The sequence below is a fragment of the Artemia sp. Qi Xiang Cuo genome, chromosome 2 (genome assembly GCF_049724085.1).
Source record: "Artemia sp. Qi Xiang Cuo chromosome 2, ASM4972408v1, whole genome shotgun sequence".
NCBI classification, from domain to species: Eukaryota; Metazoa; Arthropoda; class Branchiopoda; order Anostraca; family Artemiidae; genus Artemia; species Artemia sp. Qi Xiang Cuo.
In genome coordinates, this window is record NC_142795.1 from 7398812 (window position 1) to 7417198 (window position 18387).

Genomic DNA, 18387 nt, shown 5'->3' on the forward strand with positions numbered 1-18387 from the left:
GTTTCCTTGCTTTAATATCTTAAATTGTTAGGAATTTGAATTATATTTTATTTACATGATAAACATTTAAATCTAAAAAAAATCAACTTAAGGTTTTATTGTGGAGAAGAATTCACAGATTAGACATGCAAATATTTTTTAAAGTGCAAATTAGTGTAAAACAATCAACAGATCCAATATTGAATTAATTTTTAGAGAATTAGTTTAAATTATAAATTAATGTAAATAAACAACATGTTCCCTTTATTTAATATCTTAAATTGATATTATTTTTAATTATATTTTATTTAAATTATAAGCAATTAAATATAGAAAAAATAAAATTCAGGTTTTATTGTGGAGAAAAATTCACAGATTAGACAGGAAAATATTTTTTCAAATTCAAATTAGTGTAAACCAATCAACAGATCCAATATTGAATTAATATTTAGAGAATTATTTTCAAGTATAAATTAATGTAAATAAATCAACAGGTTTCCTTTCTTTAATATCTTAAATTGTTAGTAATTTGAATTATATTTTATGTACATGATAAACATTTAAATCGAAAAAAAAATCAAATTAAGGTTTTATTTTTTAGAATAATTCACATATTATAGAGGCAAATATTTTTTAAAGTTCAAATTAGGGTAAACCAATCAACAGATACAATATTGAATTAATTTTTAGAGAATTAGTTTCAAGTATAAATTAATTTAAATAAATCAACAGGTTTCATTGCTTTAATATCTTAAATTGTTATGAATTTGATTTATATTTTATGTACATGATAAACATTTAAATCGAGAAAAAATCAACTTAAGGTTTTATTGTGGAGAAAAATTCACAGATTAGACAGGCAAATATTTTTTAAAGTGCAAATTAGGGTAAACCAATCAACAGATCCAATATTGAATTAATTTTTAGAGAATTAGTTTCAATTATAAATTAATGTAAATAAATCAACAGGTTTCCTTGCTTTAATATCTTAAATTGTTAGGAATTTGAATTATATTTTATGTACATGATAAACATTTAAATCTAAAAAAAATCAACTTAAGGTTTTATTGTGGAGAATAATTCACAGATTATACAGGCAAATATTTTTTCAAGTGCAAATTAGTGTAAACCAATCAACAGATACAATATTGAATTAATTTTTAGATAATTAGTTTCAATTATAAATTAATGTAAATAAATCAACATGTTTACTTTATTTAATATATTAAATTTTTATTAATTTGAATTATATTTTATTTAAATGATAATAATTTAAATCGAGAAAAAATCAACTTAATGTTTTATTGTGGAGAAAAATTCACAGATTAGACAGTCAAATATTTTTTCAAGTGAAAATTAGGGTAAACCAATCAACAGATCCAATATTGAATTAATTTTTAGAGAATTAGTTTCAAGTATAAATTAATGTAAATAAATCAGCAGGTTTCCTTGCTTTAATATCTTAAATTGTTAGGAATTTTAATTTTATTTTATGTACATGATAAACATTTAAATCGAGAAAAAATCAACTTAAGGTTTTATTGTTGAGAAAAATTCACATATTAGAAATGCAAATATTTTTTCAAGTGCAAATTAGGGTAAACCAATCAACAGATCCAATATTGAATTAATTTTTAGAGAATTAGTTTCAAGTATAAATTAATGTAAATAAATCAAAAGGTTTCCTTGCTTTAATATCTTAAATTGTTAGGAATTTGAATTATATTTTATGTACATGATAAACATTTAAATCGAGAAAAAATAAACTTAAGGTTTTATTGTGGAGAAGAATTCACAGATTATACATTCAAATATTTTTTCAATTTAAAATTATGTTAAACCAATCAACAGATCCAATATTGAATTAATTTTTAGATAATTATTTTCAAGTATAAATTAATTTAAATAAATAAACAGGTTTCCTTGCTTTAATATATTAATATATTAGGAATTTGAATTTTATTTTATGTACATGATAAAAATATAAATCGAGAAAAAATCAACTTAAGGTTTTATTGTGGAGAAAAATTCACAGATTAGACAGGCAAATATTTTTTCAAGTTCAAATTAGGGTAAAACAATCAACAGATCCAATATTGAATTAATTTTTATAGAATTATTTTCAAGTATAAATTAATTTAAATAAATCAAAAGGTTTCCTTGCTTTAATATCTTAAATTTTTAGGAATTTGAATTATATTTTATGTACATTATAAACATTTAAATCTAAAAAAAAATCAACTTAAGGTTTTATTGTGGAGAAGAATTCACAGATTATACAGGCAAATATTTTTTCAAGTGCAAATTAGGGTAAACCAATCAACAGATCCAATATTGAATTAATTTTTAGAGAATTAGTTTAAATTATAAATTAATGTAAATAAATCAACAGGTTTCCTTGCTTTAATATATTAAATTGTTATGAATTTGAATTATATTTTATGTACATGATAAACATTTAAATATAAAAAAAAATCAACTTAAGGTTTTATTGTGGAGAAGAATTCACAGATTAGAGAGGCAAATATTTTTTCAAGTGCAAATTAGGGTAAACCAATCAACAGATCCAATATTGAATTAATTTTTAGAGAATTAGTTTCAATTATAAATTAATGTAAATAAATCAACAGGTTTCCTTGCTTTAATATCTTAAATTGTTAGGAATTTTAATTATATTTTATTTAAATTATAAAAATTTAAATATAAAAAAAAATCAACTTAAGTTTTTATTGTGGATAAGAATTCACAGATTAGAGAGGCAAATATTTTTTCAAGTGCAAATTAGGGTAAACCAATCAACAGATCCAATATTTAATTAATTTTTAGATAATTATTTTAAATTATAAATTAATGTAAATAAAAAAACTTTTTTCATTTATTTAATATATTATTTTGATATTAATTTTATTTTTTTTTTTTTTAAATTTTAAACATTTAAATATAAAAAAATAAATAATTTTTTTGTTATTTTTTATAAAACTTAAAAGATTATACATTAACATATTTTTTAAATATAATATTATTTTAAAACAATAAAAAGTTACAATACTTAATTAATTATTAGAGACTTATTTTCATTTATAAATTAATGTAAATAAATAAAAAGGTTTACTTTATTTAATATATTAAATTGTTAGTAATTAAAATTATATTTTATTTACTTGTTAAAAATTTAAATATAGAAAAAATCAACTTAAGGTTTTATTGTGGAGAAAAATTCACAGATTAGACAGTCAAATATTTTTTCAAGTGCAAATTAGGGTAAACCAATCAACAGATCCAATATTGAATTAATTTTTAGAGAATTAGTTTAAAGTATAAATTAATGTAAATAAATAAACAGGTTTCCTTGCTTTAATATCTTAAATTTATATTAATTTGAATTATATTTTATTTAAATTATAAACATTTAAATATAAAAAAAAATCAAATTAAGGTTTTATTGTTTATAAGAATTCACAGATTAGACATTAAAATATTTTTTCAAGTTCAAAGTAGTGTAAACAAATCAACATTTCCAATATAGAATTAAATTTTAGATAATTAGTTTCAATTATAAATTAATTTAAATAAATAAACAGTTTTCCTTGATTTAATATATTAAAATTATAGTACTTTGAATTTTATTTTATGTACATGATAAACATTTAAATCGAGAAAAAATCAACTTAAGGGTTTATTGTGGAGAAAAATTCACAGATTAGACAGGCAAATATTTTTTCAAATGCAAATTAGGGTAAACCAATCAACAGATCCAATATTTAATTAATTTTTAGATAATTTTTTTAAATTATAAATTAATGTAAATAAATCAACAGGTTTCCTTGCTTTAATATCTTAAATTGATAGGAATTTGAATTATATTTTATGTACATGATAAACATTTAAATCGAGAAAAAATCAACTTAAGGTTTTATTGTGGAGAAAAATTCACATATTAGAAATTCAAATATTTTTTAAATTTCAAATTAGTTTAAACAAATCAACAGATCAAATATTGAATTAATTTTTAGAGAATTAGTTTCAAGTATAAATTAATGTAAATAAATCAACAGGTTTCCTTGCTTTAATATCTTAAATTGATATGAATTTGAATTTTATTTTATGTAAATGATAAAAATTTAAATCGAAAAAAAATAAAATTAATGTTTTATTGTGGAGAAGAATTCACATATTAGACAGTCAAATATTTTTTAAAGTTCAAATTATGTTAAACAAATCAACATATCAAATATTTAATTAATTTTTAGATAATTAGTTTAAATTATAAATTAATTTAAATAAATCAACAGTTTTCCTTGCTTTAATATCTTAAATTGTTAGTAATTTGAATTTTATTTTATGTACATGATAAAAATTTAAATCGAGAAAAAATCAACTTACGGTTTTATTGTGTAGAAAAATTCACAGATTAGAGAGGCAAATATTTTTTCAAGTGCAAATTAGGGTAAACCAATCAACAGATCCAATATTGAATTAATTTTTAGAGAATTATTTTCAAGTATAAATTAATTTAAATAAATCAACAGGTTTCCTTGCTTTAATATCTTAAATTTTTAGTAATTTGAATTATATTTTATGTACATGATAAACATTTAAATCGAAAAAAAAAATAAACTTAAGGTTTTATTGTGGAGAAGAATTCACAGATTAGACAGGCAAATATTTTTTCAAGTGCAAATTAGGGTAAACCAATCAACAGATCCAATATTGAATTAATTTTTAGAGAATTAGTTTCAATTATAAATTAATGTAAATAAATAAACAGGTTTCCTTGCTTTAATATCTTAAATTGTTAGGAATTTTAATTATATTTTATGTACATTATAAACATTTAAATCGAAAAAAAAATCAAATTAAGTTTTTTTTGTTTATTAGAATTAAAATATTAGACATTAAAATATTTTTTCAAGTTCAAATTAGGGTAAAACAATCAACAGATCCAATATTGAATTAATTTTTAGAGAATTAGTTTCAAGTATAAATTAATGTAAATAAATCAACAGTTTTCCTTGCTTTAATATCTTAAATTGTTAGGAATTATAATTTTATTTTATGTACATGATAAACATTTAAATGTAAAAAAAAATCAACTTAAGTTTTTATTGTGGAGAAGAATTCACAGATTAGACAGGCAAATATTTTTTCAAGTGCAAATTAGGGTAAACCAATCAACAGATCCAATATTGAATTAATTTTTAGATAATTATTTTCAATTATAAATTAATGTAAATAAATCAACAGGTTTCCTTGATTTAATATATTAAATTTTTAGTAATTTTAATTATATTTTATGTACATGATAAAAATTTAAATCGAAAAAAAAATCAACTTAAGGTTTTATTGTGGAGAAGAATTCACAGATTAGAGAGGCAAATATTTTTTAAATTTAATATTAGTGTAAAAAAATCAACATATAAAATATTTAATTAATTTTTATATAATTTTTTTAATTTATATATTAATTTAAATAAATAAAAATTTTTAATTTATTTAATATATTAATGTTTTATTATTTATTTTATTTATTTTTTTTATTTTTTATATTATAATTCGAGAAAAAATAATATTACTGTGGTATTTTTTAGACGAATTAAAATATTATACAGGCAAATATTTTTTAAAGTTCAAATTAGGGTAAAACAATCAACATATCCAATATTTAATTAATTTTTAGAGAATTAGTTTCAAGTATAAATTAATGTAAATAAATCAACAGGTTTCCTTTCTTTAATATCTTAAATTGTTAGTAATTTTAATTATATTTTATGTAAATGATAAACATTTAAATCGAAAAAAAATCAACTTAAGGTTTTATTGTGGAGAAAAATTCACAGATTAGAGAGTAAAATATTTTTTCAAGTTCATATTAGTTTAAAAAAATCAAAATATACAATATTGAATTAATTTTTATATAATTAGTTTCAATTATAAATTAATGTAAATAAATCAACATGTTTCCTTGCTTTAATATCTTAAATTGATATGAATTTGAATTTTATTTTATGTACATGATAAAAATTTAAATCGAGAAAAAATAAACTTAAGGTGTTATTTTTGAGAAAAATTCACAGATTATACATTAAAATATTTTTTAAAGTTCAAATTAGGGTAAACAAATCAACAGATACAATATTTAATTAATTTTTAGAGACTTAGTTTCTAGTATAAATTAATGTAAATAAATCAACAGGTTTCCTTGATTTAATATCTTAAATTGATAGGAATTTGAATTATATTTTATGTAAATGATAAAAATTTAAATCGAGAAAAAATCAACTTAAGGTTTTATTGTGGAGAAAAATTCACAGATTAGACAGTCAAATATTTTTTAAAGTGAAAATTATTTTAAAACAATAAACAGATAAAATATTTAATTAATTTTTAGATAATTAGTTTCAATTATAAATTAATGTAAATAAATCAGCAGGTTTCCTTGCTTTAATATCTTAAATTGATAGGAATTTTAATTATATTTTATTTAAATGATAAACATTTAAATCGAAAAAAAATCAACTTAAGGTTTTATTGTGGAGAAAAATTCACAGATTAGACAGGCAAATATTTTTTCAAGTGCAAATTAGGGTAAACCAATCAACAGATCCAATATTGAATTAATTTTTAGAGAATTAGTTTAAATTATAAATTAATTTAAATAAATCAACAGGTTTCCTTGCTTTAATATATTAAATTTATAGGAATTTGAATTATATTTTATGTACATGATAAACATTTAAATCGAAAAAAAAATAAACTTAAGGTTTTATTGTTGAGAAGAATTCACAGATTAGACAGGCAAATATTTTTTCAAGTGCAAATTAGGGTAAACCAATCAACAGATCCAATATTGAATTAATTTTTATAGAATTATTTTCAAGTATAAATTAATGTAAATAAATAAGAAGTTTTCCTTGCTTTAATATCTTAAATTGATAGGAATTTTAATTATATTTTATGTACATTATAAACATTTAAATCGAAAAAAAAATCAACTTAAGGTTTTATTGTGGATAAAAATTCACATATTAGACAGGCAAATATTTTTTCAAGTGCAAATTAGGGTAAACCAATCAACAGATCCAATATTGAATTAATTTTTAGAGAATTAGTTTCAATTATAAATTAATGTAAATAAATAAGCAGGTTTCCTTGATTTAATATATTAAATTGATATTAATTTGAATTATATTTTTTTTACATTATAAACATTTAAATCTAAAAAAAAATCAACTTAATGTTTTATTGTGGAGAAGAATTCACAGATTAGACAGGCAAATATTTTTTCAAGTGCAAATTAGGGTAAAACAATCAACAGATCCAATATTGAATTAATTTTTAGAGAATTAGTTTCAAGTATAAATTAATTTAAATAAATAAACAGGTTTCCTTGATTTAATATCTTAAATTGTTATGAATTTTATTTTTTTTTTATTTACATGATAAAAATTTAAATCGAAAAAAAAATCAACTTAAGGTTTTATTGTGGAGAAGATTTCACAGATTAGACAGGCAAATATTTTTTCAAGTGCAAATTAGGGTAAACCAATCAACAGATCCAATATTGAATTAATTTTTAGAGAATTAGTTTCAAGTATAAATTAATGTAAATAAATCAACAGTTTTCCTTGCTTTAATATCTAAAATTTTTAGGAATTTTATTTATATTTTTTTTAAATGATAAACATTTAAATCTTAAAAAAAATCAACTTAAGTTTTTATTGTTGATAAAAATTCACAGATTATACAGTCAAATATTTTTTCAAGTTCAAATTAGGTTAAACCAATCAACAGATCCAATATTTAATTAATATATATAGAATTAGTTTAAAGTATAAATTAATGTAATTAAATCAACAGGATTCCTTGCTTTAATATCTTAAATTGATAGGAATTTTAATTATATTTTATGTACATTATAAAAATTTAAATCGAAAAAAAAATAAACTTAATGTTTTATTGTGGAGAATAATTCACAGATTAGACAGGCAAATATTTTTTCAAGTGCAAATTAGGGTAAACCAATCAACAGATCCAATATTTAATTAATTTTTAGAGAATTAGTTTCAATTATAAATTAATGTAAATAAATCAGCAGGTTTCCTTGATTTAATATATTAAATTGATAGTATTTTTAATTATATTTTATTTAAATTATTAACATTTAAATCGAAAAAAAAATAAACTTAAGGTTTTATTGTTGAGAATAATTCACAGATTAGACAGGCAAATATTTTTTCAAGTGCAAATTAGGGTAAACCAATCAACAGATCCAATATTGAATTAATTTTTAGAGAATTATTTTCAAGTATAAATTAATTTAAATAAATCAACAGGTTTCCTTGATTTAATATATTAAATTTATAGTAATTTGAATTATATTTTATGTACATGATAAACATTTAAATCGAAAAAAAAATCAACTTAAGTTTTTATTGTTGAGAAGAATTAACAGATTAGACAGGCAAATATTTTTTCAAGTGCAAATTAGGGTAAACCAATCAACAGATCCAATATTGAATTAATTTTTAGAGAATTAGTTTCAATTATAAATTAATGTAAATAAATCAACAGGTTTCCTTTCTTTAATATCTTAAATTTATAGTAATTTGAATTATATTTTATTTACATGATAAACATTTAAATAGAAAAAAAAATCAACTTAAGGTTTTATTGTGGAGAAGACTTCACATATTAGACATGCAAATATTTTTTCAAGTGCAAATTAGGTTAAACAAATCAACAGATCCAATATTTAATTAATTTTTAGATACTTAGTTTAAATTATAAATTAATTTAAATAAATCAACAGTTTTACTTGCTTTAATATATTAAATTGATAGGAATTTTAATTATATTTTATGTACATTATAAAAATTTAATTATAAAAACAAATCAAATTAAGGTTTTATTGTGTATAAAAATTCACAGATTATACAGTAAAATATTTTTTGAATTTAAAATTATGTTAAAAAAAGATAAATATCAAATATATAATTAAGTTATATATACTTATTTTAAATTATAAATAAATGTAAATATATCAGAAGTTTTAATTTATTTAATATATTAAATTTATAGTAATGTGAATTATATTTTCTTTAATTGATAATCATTTACATCGAAAAAAAATAAACTTTATGTTTTATTGTTGAGAAAAATTAACATATGAGACAGTAAAATATATTTTAAAGTTCAAATGAGGTTATAAAAATACAAATATACAATATTGAATTAATTTTTAGAGAATTAGTTTAAAGTATAAATTAATGTAAATAAATAAACAGGTTTCCTTTCTTTAATATCTTAAATTGATAGGAATTTGAATTATATTTTATGTACATTATAAAAATTTAAATATAAAAAAAAATCAAATTAAGGTTTTATTGTGGAGAAGAATTCACATATTATACATTCAAATATTTTTTCAAGTTCAAATTAGGGTAAAACAATCAACATATCCAATATTGAATTAATTTTTAGATAATTATTTTCAAGTATAAATTAATGTAAATAAATCAACAGGTTTCCTTTATTTAATATCTTAAATTGTTAGGAATTTGAATTATATTTTATGTACATGATAAACATTTAAATCGAAAAAAAAATCAACTTAAGGTTTTATTGTTGATAATAATTCACATATTAGACAGTCAAATATTTTTTCAAGTGCAAATTAGGGTAAACCAATCAACATATCAAATATTGAATTAATTTTTAGAGAATTAGTTTCAAGTATAAATTAATGTAAATAAATCAACAGGTTTCCTTGCTTTAATATCTTAAATTGATATGAATTTGAATTATATTTTTTGTAAATTATAAAAATTTAAATCTAGAAAAAATCAACTTAAGTTTTTTTTGTGGAGAAAAATTCACAGATTAGACAGGCAAATATTTTTTCAAGTGCAAATTAGGGTAAACCAATCAACAGATCCAATATTGAATTAATTTTTAGAGAATTATTTTAAATTATAAATTAATGTAAATAAATAAGCAGTTTTCATTTATTTAATATATTAAATTTTTAGTATTTTGAATTTTATTTTATGTACATGATAAACATTTAAATCGAAAAAAAAATCAACTTAAGGTTTTATTTTGGAGTAGACTTAACAGATTAGAGAGGCAAATATTTTTTCAAGTTAAAATTAGGGTAAACCAATCAACAGATCCAATATTGAATTAATTTTTAGAGAATTAGTTTCAAGTATAAATTAATGTAAATAAATCAACAGGTTTCCTTGCTTTAATATCTTAAAATGTTAGGAATTTGAATTATATTTTATGTACATGATAAACATTTAAATCGAAAAAAAATAAACTTAATTTTTTATTGTGGAGAAGAATTCACAGATTAGAGAGGCAAATATTTTTTCAAGTGCAAATTAGTGTAAACCAATCAACAGATCCAATATTTAATTAATTTTTAGAGAATTAGTTTAAATTATAAATTAATTTAAATAAATCAAAAGGTTTCCTTGATTTAATATATTAAATTGATAGGAATTTTAATTATATTTTATTTACATGATAAAAATTTAAATCTAAAAAAAAATCAAATTAAGGTTTTATTGTGGAGAAGAATTCACAGATTAGACAGGCAAATATTTTTTCAAGTGCAAATTAGGGTAAACCAATCAACAGATCCAATATTGAATTAATTTTTAGAGAATTAGTTTCAAGTATAAATTAATTTAAATAAATCAACAGGTTTCCTTTCTTTAATATATTAAATTTATAGTAATTTGAATTATATTTTATTTACATGATAAACATTTAAATCTAAAAAAAAATCAAATTAAGGTTTTATTGTGGATAATAATTAACATATTAGACAGTCAAATATTTTTTAAAGTGCAAATTATTGTAAACCAATCAACAGATCAAATATTTAATTAATTTTTAGATAATTATTTTATATTATAAATTAATTTAAATAAATCAAAATTTTTACTTTATTTAATATATTAAATTTTTATTAATTTGAATTATATTTTATGTACATGATAAACATATAAATAGAAAAAAAAAAAAACTAAATGTTTTATTTTGGAGAAGAATTAACAGATTAGACAGGAAAATATTTTTTAAAGTTCAAATTATTGTAAAACAATAAACATATCCAATATTTAATTAATTTTTAGAGAATTAGTTTCAATTATAAATTAATTTAAATAAATCAACAGTTTTACTTGATTTAATATATTAAATTTTTATTAATTTTAATTATATTTTATTTAAATTATAAACATTTAAATAGAAAAAAAAATAAACTTAAGTTTTTATTGTGGAGAATAATTCACAGATTAGAGAGTCAAATATTTTTTCAAGTGAAAATTAGTGTAAACCAATCAACAGATCCAATATTTAATTAATTTTTAGAGAATTATTTTCAATTATAAATTAATTTAAATAAATCATCAGGTTTACTTTATTTAATATATTAAATTTATAGTAATTTTACTTATATTTTATTTAAATTATAAAAATTTAAATATAAAAAAAAATATAATTAAGGTTTTATTGTTGATAAGAATTCACAGATTAGAGATGCACATATTTTTTCAAGTTCAAATTAGTGTAAACCAATAAACAGATCCAATATTGAATTAATTTTTAGATAATTAGTTTCAAGTATAAATTAATGTAAATAAATCAACAGGTTTCCTTGATTTAATATCTTAAATTGTTAGGAATTTGAATTATATTTTATGTACATGATAAACATTTAAATCGAAAAAAAAATCAACTTAAGGTTTTATTGTGGAGAAGAATTCACAGATTAGACAGTCAAATATTTTTTAAAGTGCAAATTAGGTTAAACCAATAAACATATCCAATATTTAATTAATTTTTATAGAATTTGTTTCAAGTATAAATTAATGTAAATAAATCAACAGGTTTCCTTGATTTAATATCTTAAATTTATAGTAATTTTAATTATATTTTATTTAAATTATAAAAATTTAAATATAATAAAAAATAAAATTAAGGTTTTATTGTGGATAAGAATTCAAAGATTAGAGAGTCAAATATTTTTTCAAGTGCAAATTAGTGTAAAACAATCAACAGATCAAATATTGAATTAATTTTTATATAATTAGTTTCAATTATAAATTAATGTAAATAAATCAACAGTTTTACTTTATTTAATATATTATATTGTTATTAATTTTAATTATTTTTTATTTACATGATAAACATTTAAATCTAAAAAAAAATCAACTTAATGTTTTATTTTGGAGAAAAAATAACATATTATAGAGTCAAATATTTTTTCAAGTGAAAAGTAGGGTAAAACAATAAAAAGATCAAATATTGAATTAATTTTTAGAGAATTATTTTCAAGTATAAATTAATTTAAATAAATCAACAGGTTTCCTTGATTTAATATCTTAAATTGATATTAATTTGAATTATATTTTATGTACATGATAAACATTTAAATCGAGAAAAAATCAACTTAAGGTTTTATTGTGGAGAAGAATTCACAGATTAGACAGGCAAATATTTTTTCAAGTGCAAATTAGGGTAAACCAATCAACAGTTCCAATACTGAATTAATTTTTCCAACGTGCAAAATAGGATGGATCAATCAATAAGTTGACTTGCCTTAGTATGTTATATTTTAAATTACACCTGCATAATTATATTACATCTGTATAATATGGTTTTATATTAAACTTGAAGTTTTATGACAGAAGAGAATTCACAGATCCAACGAGGAATTGATTTTTTCTTATGGGCAAATTATGGTCAAGCGATTAAGAACTTCCCTTACGTTAAAATAGAATTCTAAGGCATATATATATATATATATATATATATATATATATATATATATATATATATATATATATATATATATATATATATATATATATATATATATATATATATATATATATATATATATATATATATATATATATATATTCACGCTCAAGTTATCATGTTACCTGGCTAAAACGGTCAAGTTGAATTCGATCAAGGAAATTAAGGACAGGATCAGTTGGATTCAAGTGCCCCTTGTCTGGATACAGCTCGTCGAGAAGATTAGTTACTAAACAGCAGTTAGGATTTACCAAACTCTCATAGATTGGCCTTCCTTCAATTAATATACAAGGCACTTTGCCACGAGGATGTATCTTAAAATACCATTCAGGTTTCGAAACTAAATTGATATTCACAATTTCGTGTCTAGAATAAATAATTGTTGAATTAAGCTTTAACAGGATGTATCAAGCAAAATAGAGTAAATAGTTAAATAGTCTTAAGCGATGTAAGAAATTCTTTCTTATTTTAGATTCAAATTAACCATTTTTATGTCTATTTCTATAGAGATTTTACTACAAAAAACAATCATGATTTTACTTAAAAATGATAAATTTCACACGAAAATTGTTCCAACTAGGCTGTATTTTCACACTTTTTGTAAAAATAAAACTTCTGTTTTGTCAAATTCCAGAATCATTTCAGTGTGCATGGCCAAGTTACATGTGATTTTGCATGGTAGATTTTTCTTCGTCCCATATTCAAAGTGAAGTTTCTAATCTACCACGGTCCTTTTAGAGGCGAGAAGAAAAGAGACAATAGCGTTTGAATCGTTAGATCACTGCTGCCTTCGTTATATTTTTCATCCAGCAGATGAATCAGAATTTTCAATAGCGAAATAAATTGTCGTTGTTGTTGCCACTGAAAAGAACTATAGCTCCTCATTGGAAACCACAGTCTTAAACTCCTCGAACACGCCTTTCACCATCCCATCGGTATGTCGAAACGTCCATGAACAAGAACCCTCCTCGGAACACAACCGGATGAACAGCAAAAGAAAATCTAGCCAAAATTCAAAGTGGAATCGACGGCAGTATTCAAAAGACACGATCAGATATGAAAAAATGCTTTCGGGCCGCACAAACAAGCTAAGGTTGTCCTCGAGATAAATTCTTATGCCCTGGTTCCTATAATAAGCAGGAAAGTAGGCTCATTTTCAAGGACACTTGCAATTTTCAAGAATGGGAAAAACAAACAATAAGTCTGGACAATTGCATTGTCTGACAATCAGCTTACTCTTCGCTGTCAGTCAGCTTACTCTTATTCAGCTTACTCGGCTTGGTGGTATTTTCTTGTAATTTGTAGTCAAAATATTCGTTTTTTCCGCTGCTCACTTACTTTTCTGGATTCTTTACTCTCAAGTGTATCTTTTAGGTTCAACTGTAACAAAAGCATACATTTGAAATTATTTTTTAAGTTCAACTGTAACAAAAGCATCTATTTAAGATCACCCCTAAAAGAATTTGGAGCAATATTGGATAAAAATTCAAATATCTGTGGGAAACCTGTAAAAAATTGCTAAAACGTTTATTTGGTTTCAGCGAAAATGAAGACGAAAACTTCCAAATATTTATGATTTTTGTGATATTTTCCTAGATCTATTACCCGAAAATTCACAAATGGTTTTGGAGATTTTTTCTTCTTTCTGGGCCAACCATCTTTTCTTCTTTCAAAAAATAAAGCAAGACAATGTGTTCAGTTTGTCCACTTGGCAAAGTTTCTAGGCTTTTAGCCTAGTTTTTCAACATACCCTATATTTTAGATGACTCACAAATTAAAGAGGATTGCCCATTCCATAATGTAGGTAAGAACAAATTACACTTACGGTATTTTTTTTGCAGAGAGAACCAGCCTAGTCCGTTGTGCATATGGACAGAATCGCATGCTATACAATCGAAGAACATTCTTGTCTTTGTTTGGCTCAGGTTCAACTGACCCTAAAACAAGAACTGAAATTGAAAGGTACAGTTCTACACAGGAAAACAAATGTGCTGAAACTTGTTTTGTGGGTGGAAGGAATTCCGAAATAAAAAATACCAGAAAAAGGGCGAATCATACACATAAGATGTAATACATTTTGGTGATTTTGGAATTTTTCATGGAAGAATGTAGGAATATTCAGAATTTTCATGAGATAGAGCGAGAATGAGCCCCTCCTCCTCCCCTGACAATACAGATAGTGCATATTATGCAAAATAATCAGGAATTGGTGCAAGACCCATTTAAAAGAAATCAACTTCGCTCCATTTTATTAGACTGTTTTTCTTCTTTTCTTCTCGTGGAATAGGCCAGAATATTGAGCCAAAAGAACATTTAGTTTATTCAATGAGCAGTGACATCAGTTCACGAAAATTCAAGAGTTACCCCCACTTCTCAACTATTTTTATAAGTAATTGGATATGGGGCAAAAATTGTCTTTTTAATTTATGGAAATTCAGGAGGTGGGGCAAACAATTATTTTTTTTTTAATTTATGGGGGTAAATTTGTTGTTTTTCAGTCTTTTCAATGAGACTACCAAAACAAGTGCTTTAAATGACAATACCGAAAAAAAATATTTTACGCAATCTAGAAGGGGGATAAGGGGGATCCCTCCTCCCTCATTAACTGATACCATTGCAAAATAAAATAGGATACTGATAGGGAAGACAGTGTAAGTAGATAATTGAGCAAAAAAGTGACCAATGTTATTTAACGCTACCCCACAAAACGAGAAAGCTAATTCCAAGAACCTAAATAAAAACAATTTTTTTTTTAAATCATATCCTTTTTTACTTTTGCTTTACCTTAGACCGGAGAAAACAGTCCCTTTGGGATCACAAGACATTTTACTGCATTTTTCACCATCACCGTTCCGCTTCTCTGCAGTAGCCAAACTTTTGCATTCGCACTTTTACTAATGCTTTGCTTTCCTGCATTTACTCTTAGACTGTAAGTAAAACAAAATTTGGATAGATCAAAGGTTAAATTAGGCTTAACATTTCTATTTCACTCATTCCAAATGGCAAAAATTCTCTTTTGTTCACTTGCCCTTTTTTTATTAGTCTGTTGCAAAGGTCTCTGAAACACCTCCCTTCAAATAGACACTATCTGTGTAACATTATATTAACTAGTTAAAAATAAGATTTCTAAAATATTCAAAGTCTAATTCATTTCTAATACTTAACAAATTTGTGTATCTAAATCTATGGAAGAAAAGTTTTGGCGAAGTTATGGATGATTGGCTTTTGGCTATACTGAGAAGTAGTTGAGTTAGGCGAATGAAACTTACCGGAATGGATCCAGAGCCGAAATTGTGCACCGAGAAAATGTTTCTATCTCCTTTTCTATGGAACAATGTCAATAGCATTGAAAAATCAGCCAATGACGAGGAAGAGTGCATGTGCAGCCTTTGCAGCCAAAAAATTTAGTTCTGGGAAAAGATTTGTCTTATTAGAGTTTAATTTTAAAGAATGCACATTTTTAATTTTAATAAAAATTAATAAAACCAACCATTATGCATAAAAATAGTCAGTCTGCTGTCATTAGTTTTTTACTGTAAAGGTAGTCTATCTGTATTGAACTTCGACAAAATAAGAACTTTTAACCTTAATTTTGGTTCTGGCCTAAGTTATGCCCAAGATATTTTAGAGCACCTACCGTAAATTTTCCAAAATATCCTCGCAGGTATAGTTTAGGATTTGGCTGCACTTTTGAAAATCTTATTCACAACTACTTTTATAACTAGCCAGGAGCCCATTATCTAGAGTTTTACAAAATTTCTGTAACCTTTTAAAAAAATTTAATATAAAATGAATAAGCTAAAGATTTTAAGAATAGCATCGTTTGGAATTCAAATTCTGAATATATACATACATGCTTTCTTGATATTTTGGGCAAAAGTCTTGGGTATACTTCTGAACTAAACACTATAATAGCAAAATAGTAGCACCATTCTATTTCCCAGTCAACACTGTTTCCAAATATAGTTTCACTATTTTTGGTTGCTACCATGACAATAATACCCCCCCCCTCAATGGGGAAGGTAGACCCAGGCTATACACATAACTTACTGTTTTTATTTCAAATTGGCATTATTAACCAACTACTGACTGGAAATAAATACAAACAATAATATAAACTAACAGAATAAGAAAAGTTTTCGATACAATCCATGGCTACTTCTGGTCCAATTAGAAGCTCTGGGATATAATTTTAACGAAAGTAGCAATCATTACATTTAGAAACAGGAGTGAAGGGGAATTGAATGGTGCAATCGCTTATAATTTCAGTGTTTGGTTGAGAAGAGGCTTTGCAAAAGACTGTTACCCCCTATTCTGTATAAACATTATGACATAACATGAACCCTCCTAGGGAGGGAGAACGGCACTAGCCAACCCTTGGAAGAGGAAGACATTTAAAAAGTGTATCAAACGAGGAAAACAGATACAATCCTGGAATTGAGCTTGTTGTGAAGAAAAGATGTTAAGAAAACAATTGTAACTTCATAATATGCAGAATAATTGTAGTTAACACAAGTTGAATGCAATTCTACTGTAATTTACCCCTAGCCCTTCCCGTAATATGTAAATATATAGCCAAAATTATATATTTCCTATGTGTTTTTCCTTTCTTGATTCCGTCGCAGTTGATTCAATTTACGGGTACACGGGTTGAAACAAGAGCATTTCATGATAAAATGTATGGGAAATATATAATTTTGAACTAAATATTTGGACATTAGGGGGAGGGGAGTAAACTAAATTGGTATTGCAGTCAAAATATGTTAACTACAATTTTTCTGCATATTATGAAGTAAGAATTGTTTCCCTCTCAATAGGCCCAGTTCTAGGCTTGCATCAGAAAAAAGCTCCCACTTAAATCCTGGAAAGAAAACTCTTGGTATTACTATCTCACAACCTTCCAGGGATAATTTCCTGGTAATACGTCTGTCGTTCAGGGCAGCTTAAAAGAATGCACTAATATTAAGTGTTTCAACGATACGCGCTCTCTAATATTATTATGAAACTATGAAAATAGACAGCGCTACTAACAAAAGTTTGATTTTTTACTTCAAAACTTAATTAGTTATACTGAAAAAGATTCAAAATGACTTTACCAGCAGCAAGATGAGGTGTTTCAGATATTGCTTCCATTTTATTTCCAATATTACAATTTCTCCTAAACAAAAAACAAGAGAACATATAATACACTATTTGTAATAGAGTCAATTATACGCTATGGCCATCTGCTGGTTTTATTGCTCAAGATAAGACAAATCTCAGATTAGAATTATGGCACTTAAATTCAATAGCTTCCAATTTTTCCAAATTAAAAGATAGCATATATAAAAAAAATTAGGTTGACTATAATTAATCTAATCTGTAAAAAAATTCACAAAAAAATATTGTTTTGACTTCTTTTTTATAGACATTGAGTTTTCTGGGTTATAAATAAAACCATTCCCGATTAAAACAGGTCATATAGAAAGAATAAAATATTCCGTTAGTGTTACTGCTTCAAACTCATGGTAGTACCAAGCCCACTGAGGCCAACACTTTGAAAGACCCTTTTCTTCTTTAAAGCCTAGCCAAAGA

General features: G+C 23.0%; 1 protein-coding gene across 1 annotated transcript in view; it reads right to left on the minus strand.

Annotated features, from left to right (window-relative positions):
* The window catches only part of LOC148954859 (pyrimidodiazepine synthase-like), a 44649-nt gene extending 26612 nt beyond the window's left edge, over window positions 1-18037 (minus strand). Inside the window, exons 1-3 of the mRNA XM_089098938.1 lie at window positions 17910-18037; window positions 14639-14750; window positions 12939-13179 (exon numbers count right to left, since the gene is read on the minus strand). Of these exons, the coding sequence (XP_088955064.1) occupies window positions 12939-13179; window positions 14639-14750; window positions 17910-17994 (438 nt within the window). The 5' untranslated portion in view covers window positions 17995-18037. The remainder of the gene's footprint in view (window positions 1-12938; window positions 13180-14638; window positions 14751-17909) is intronic.
* Between the last annotated feature and the right edge of the window lie 350 nt (window positions 18038-18387).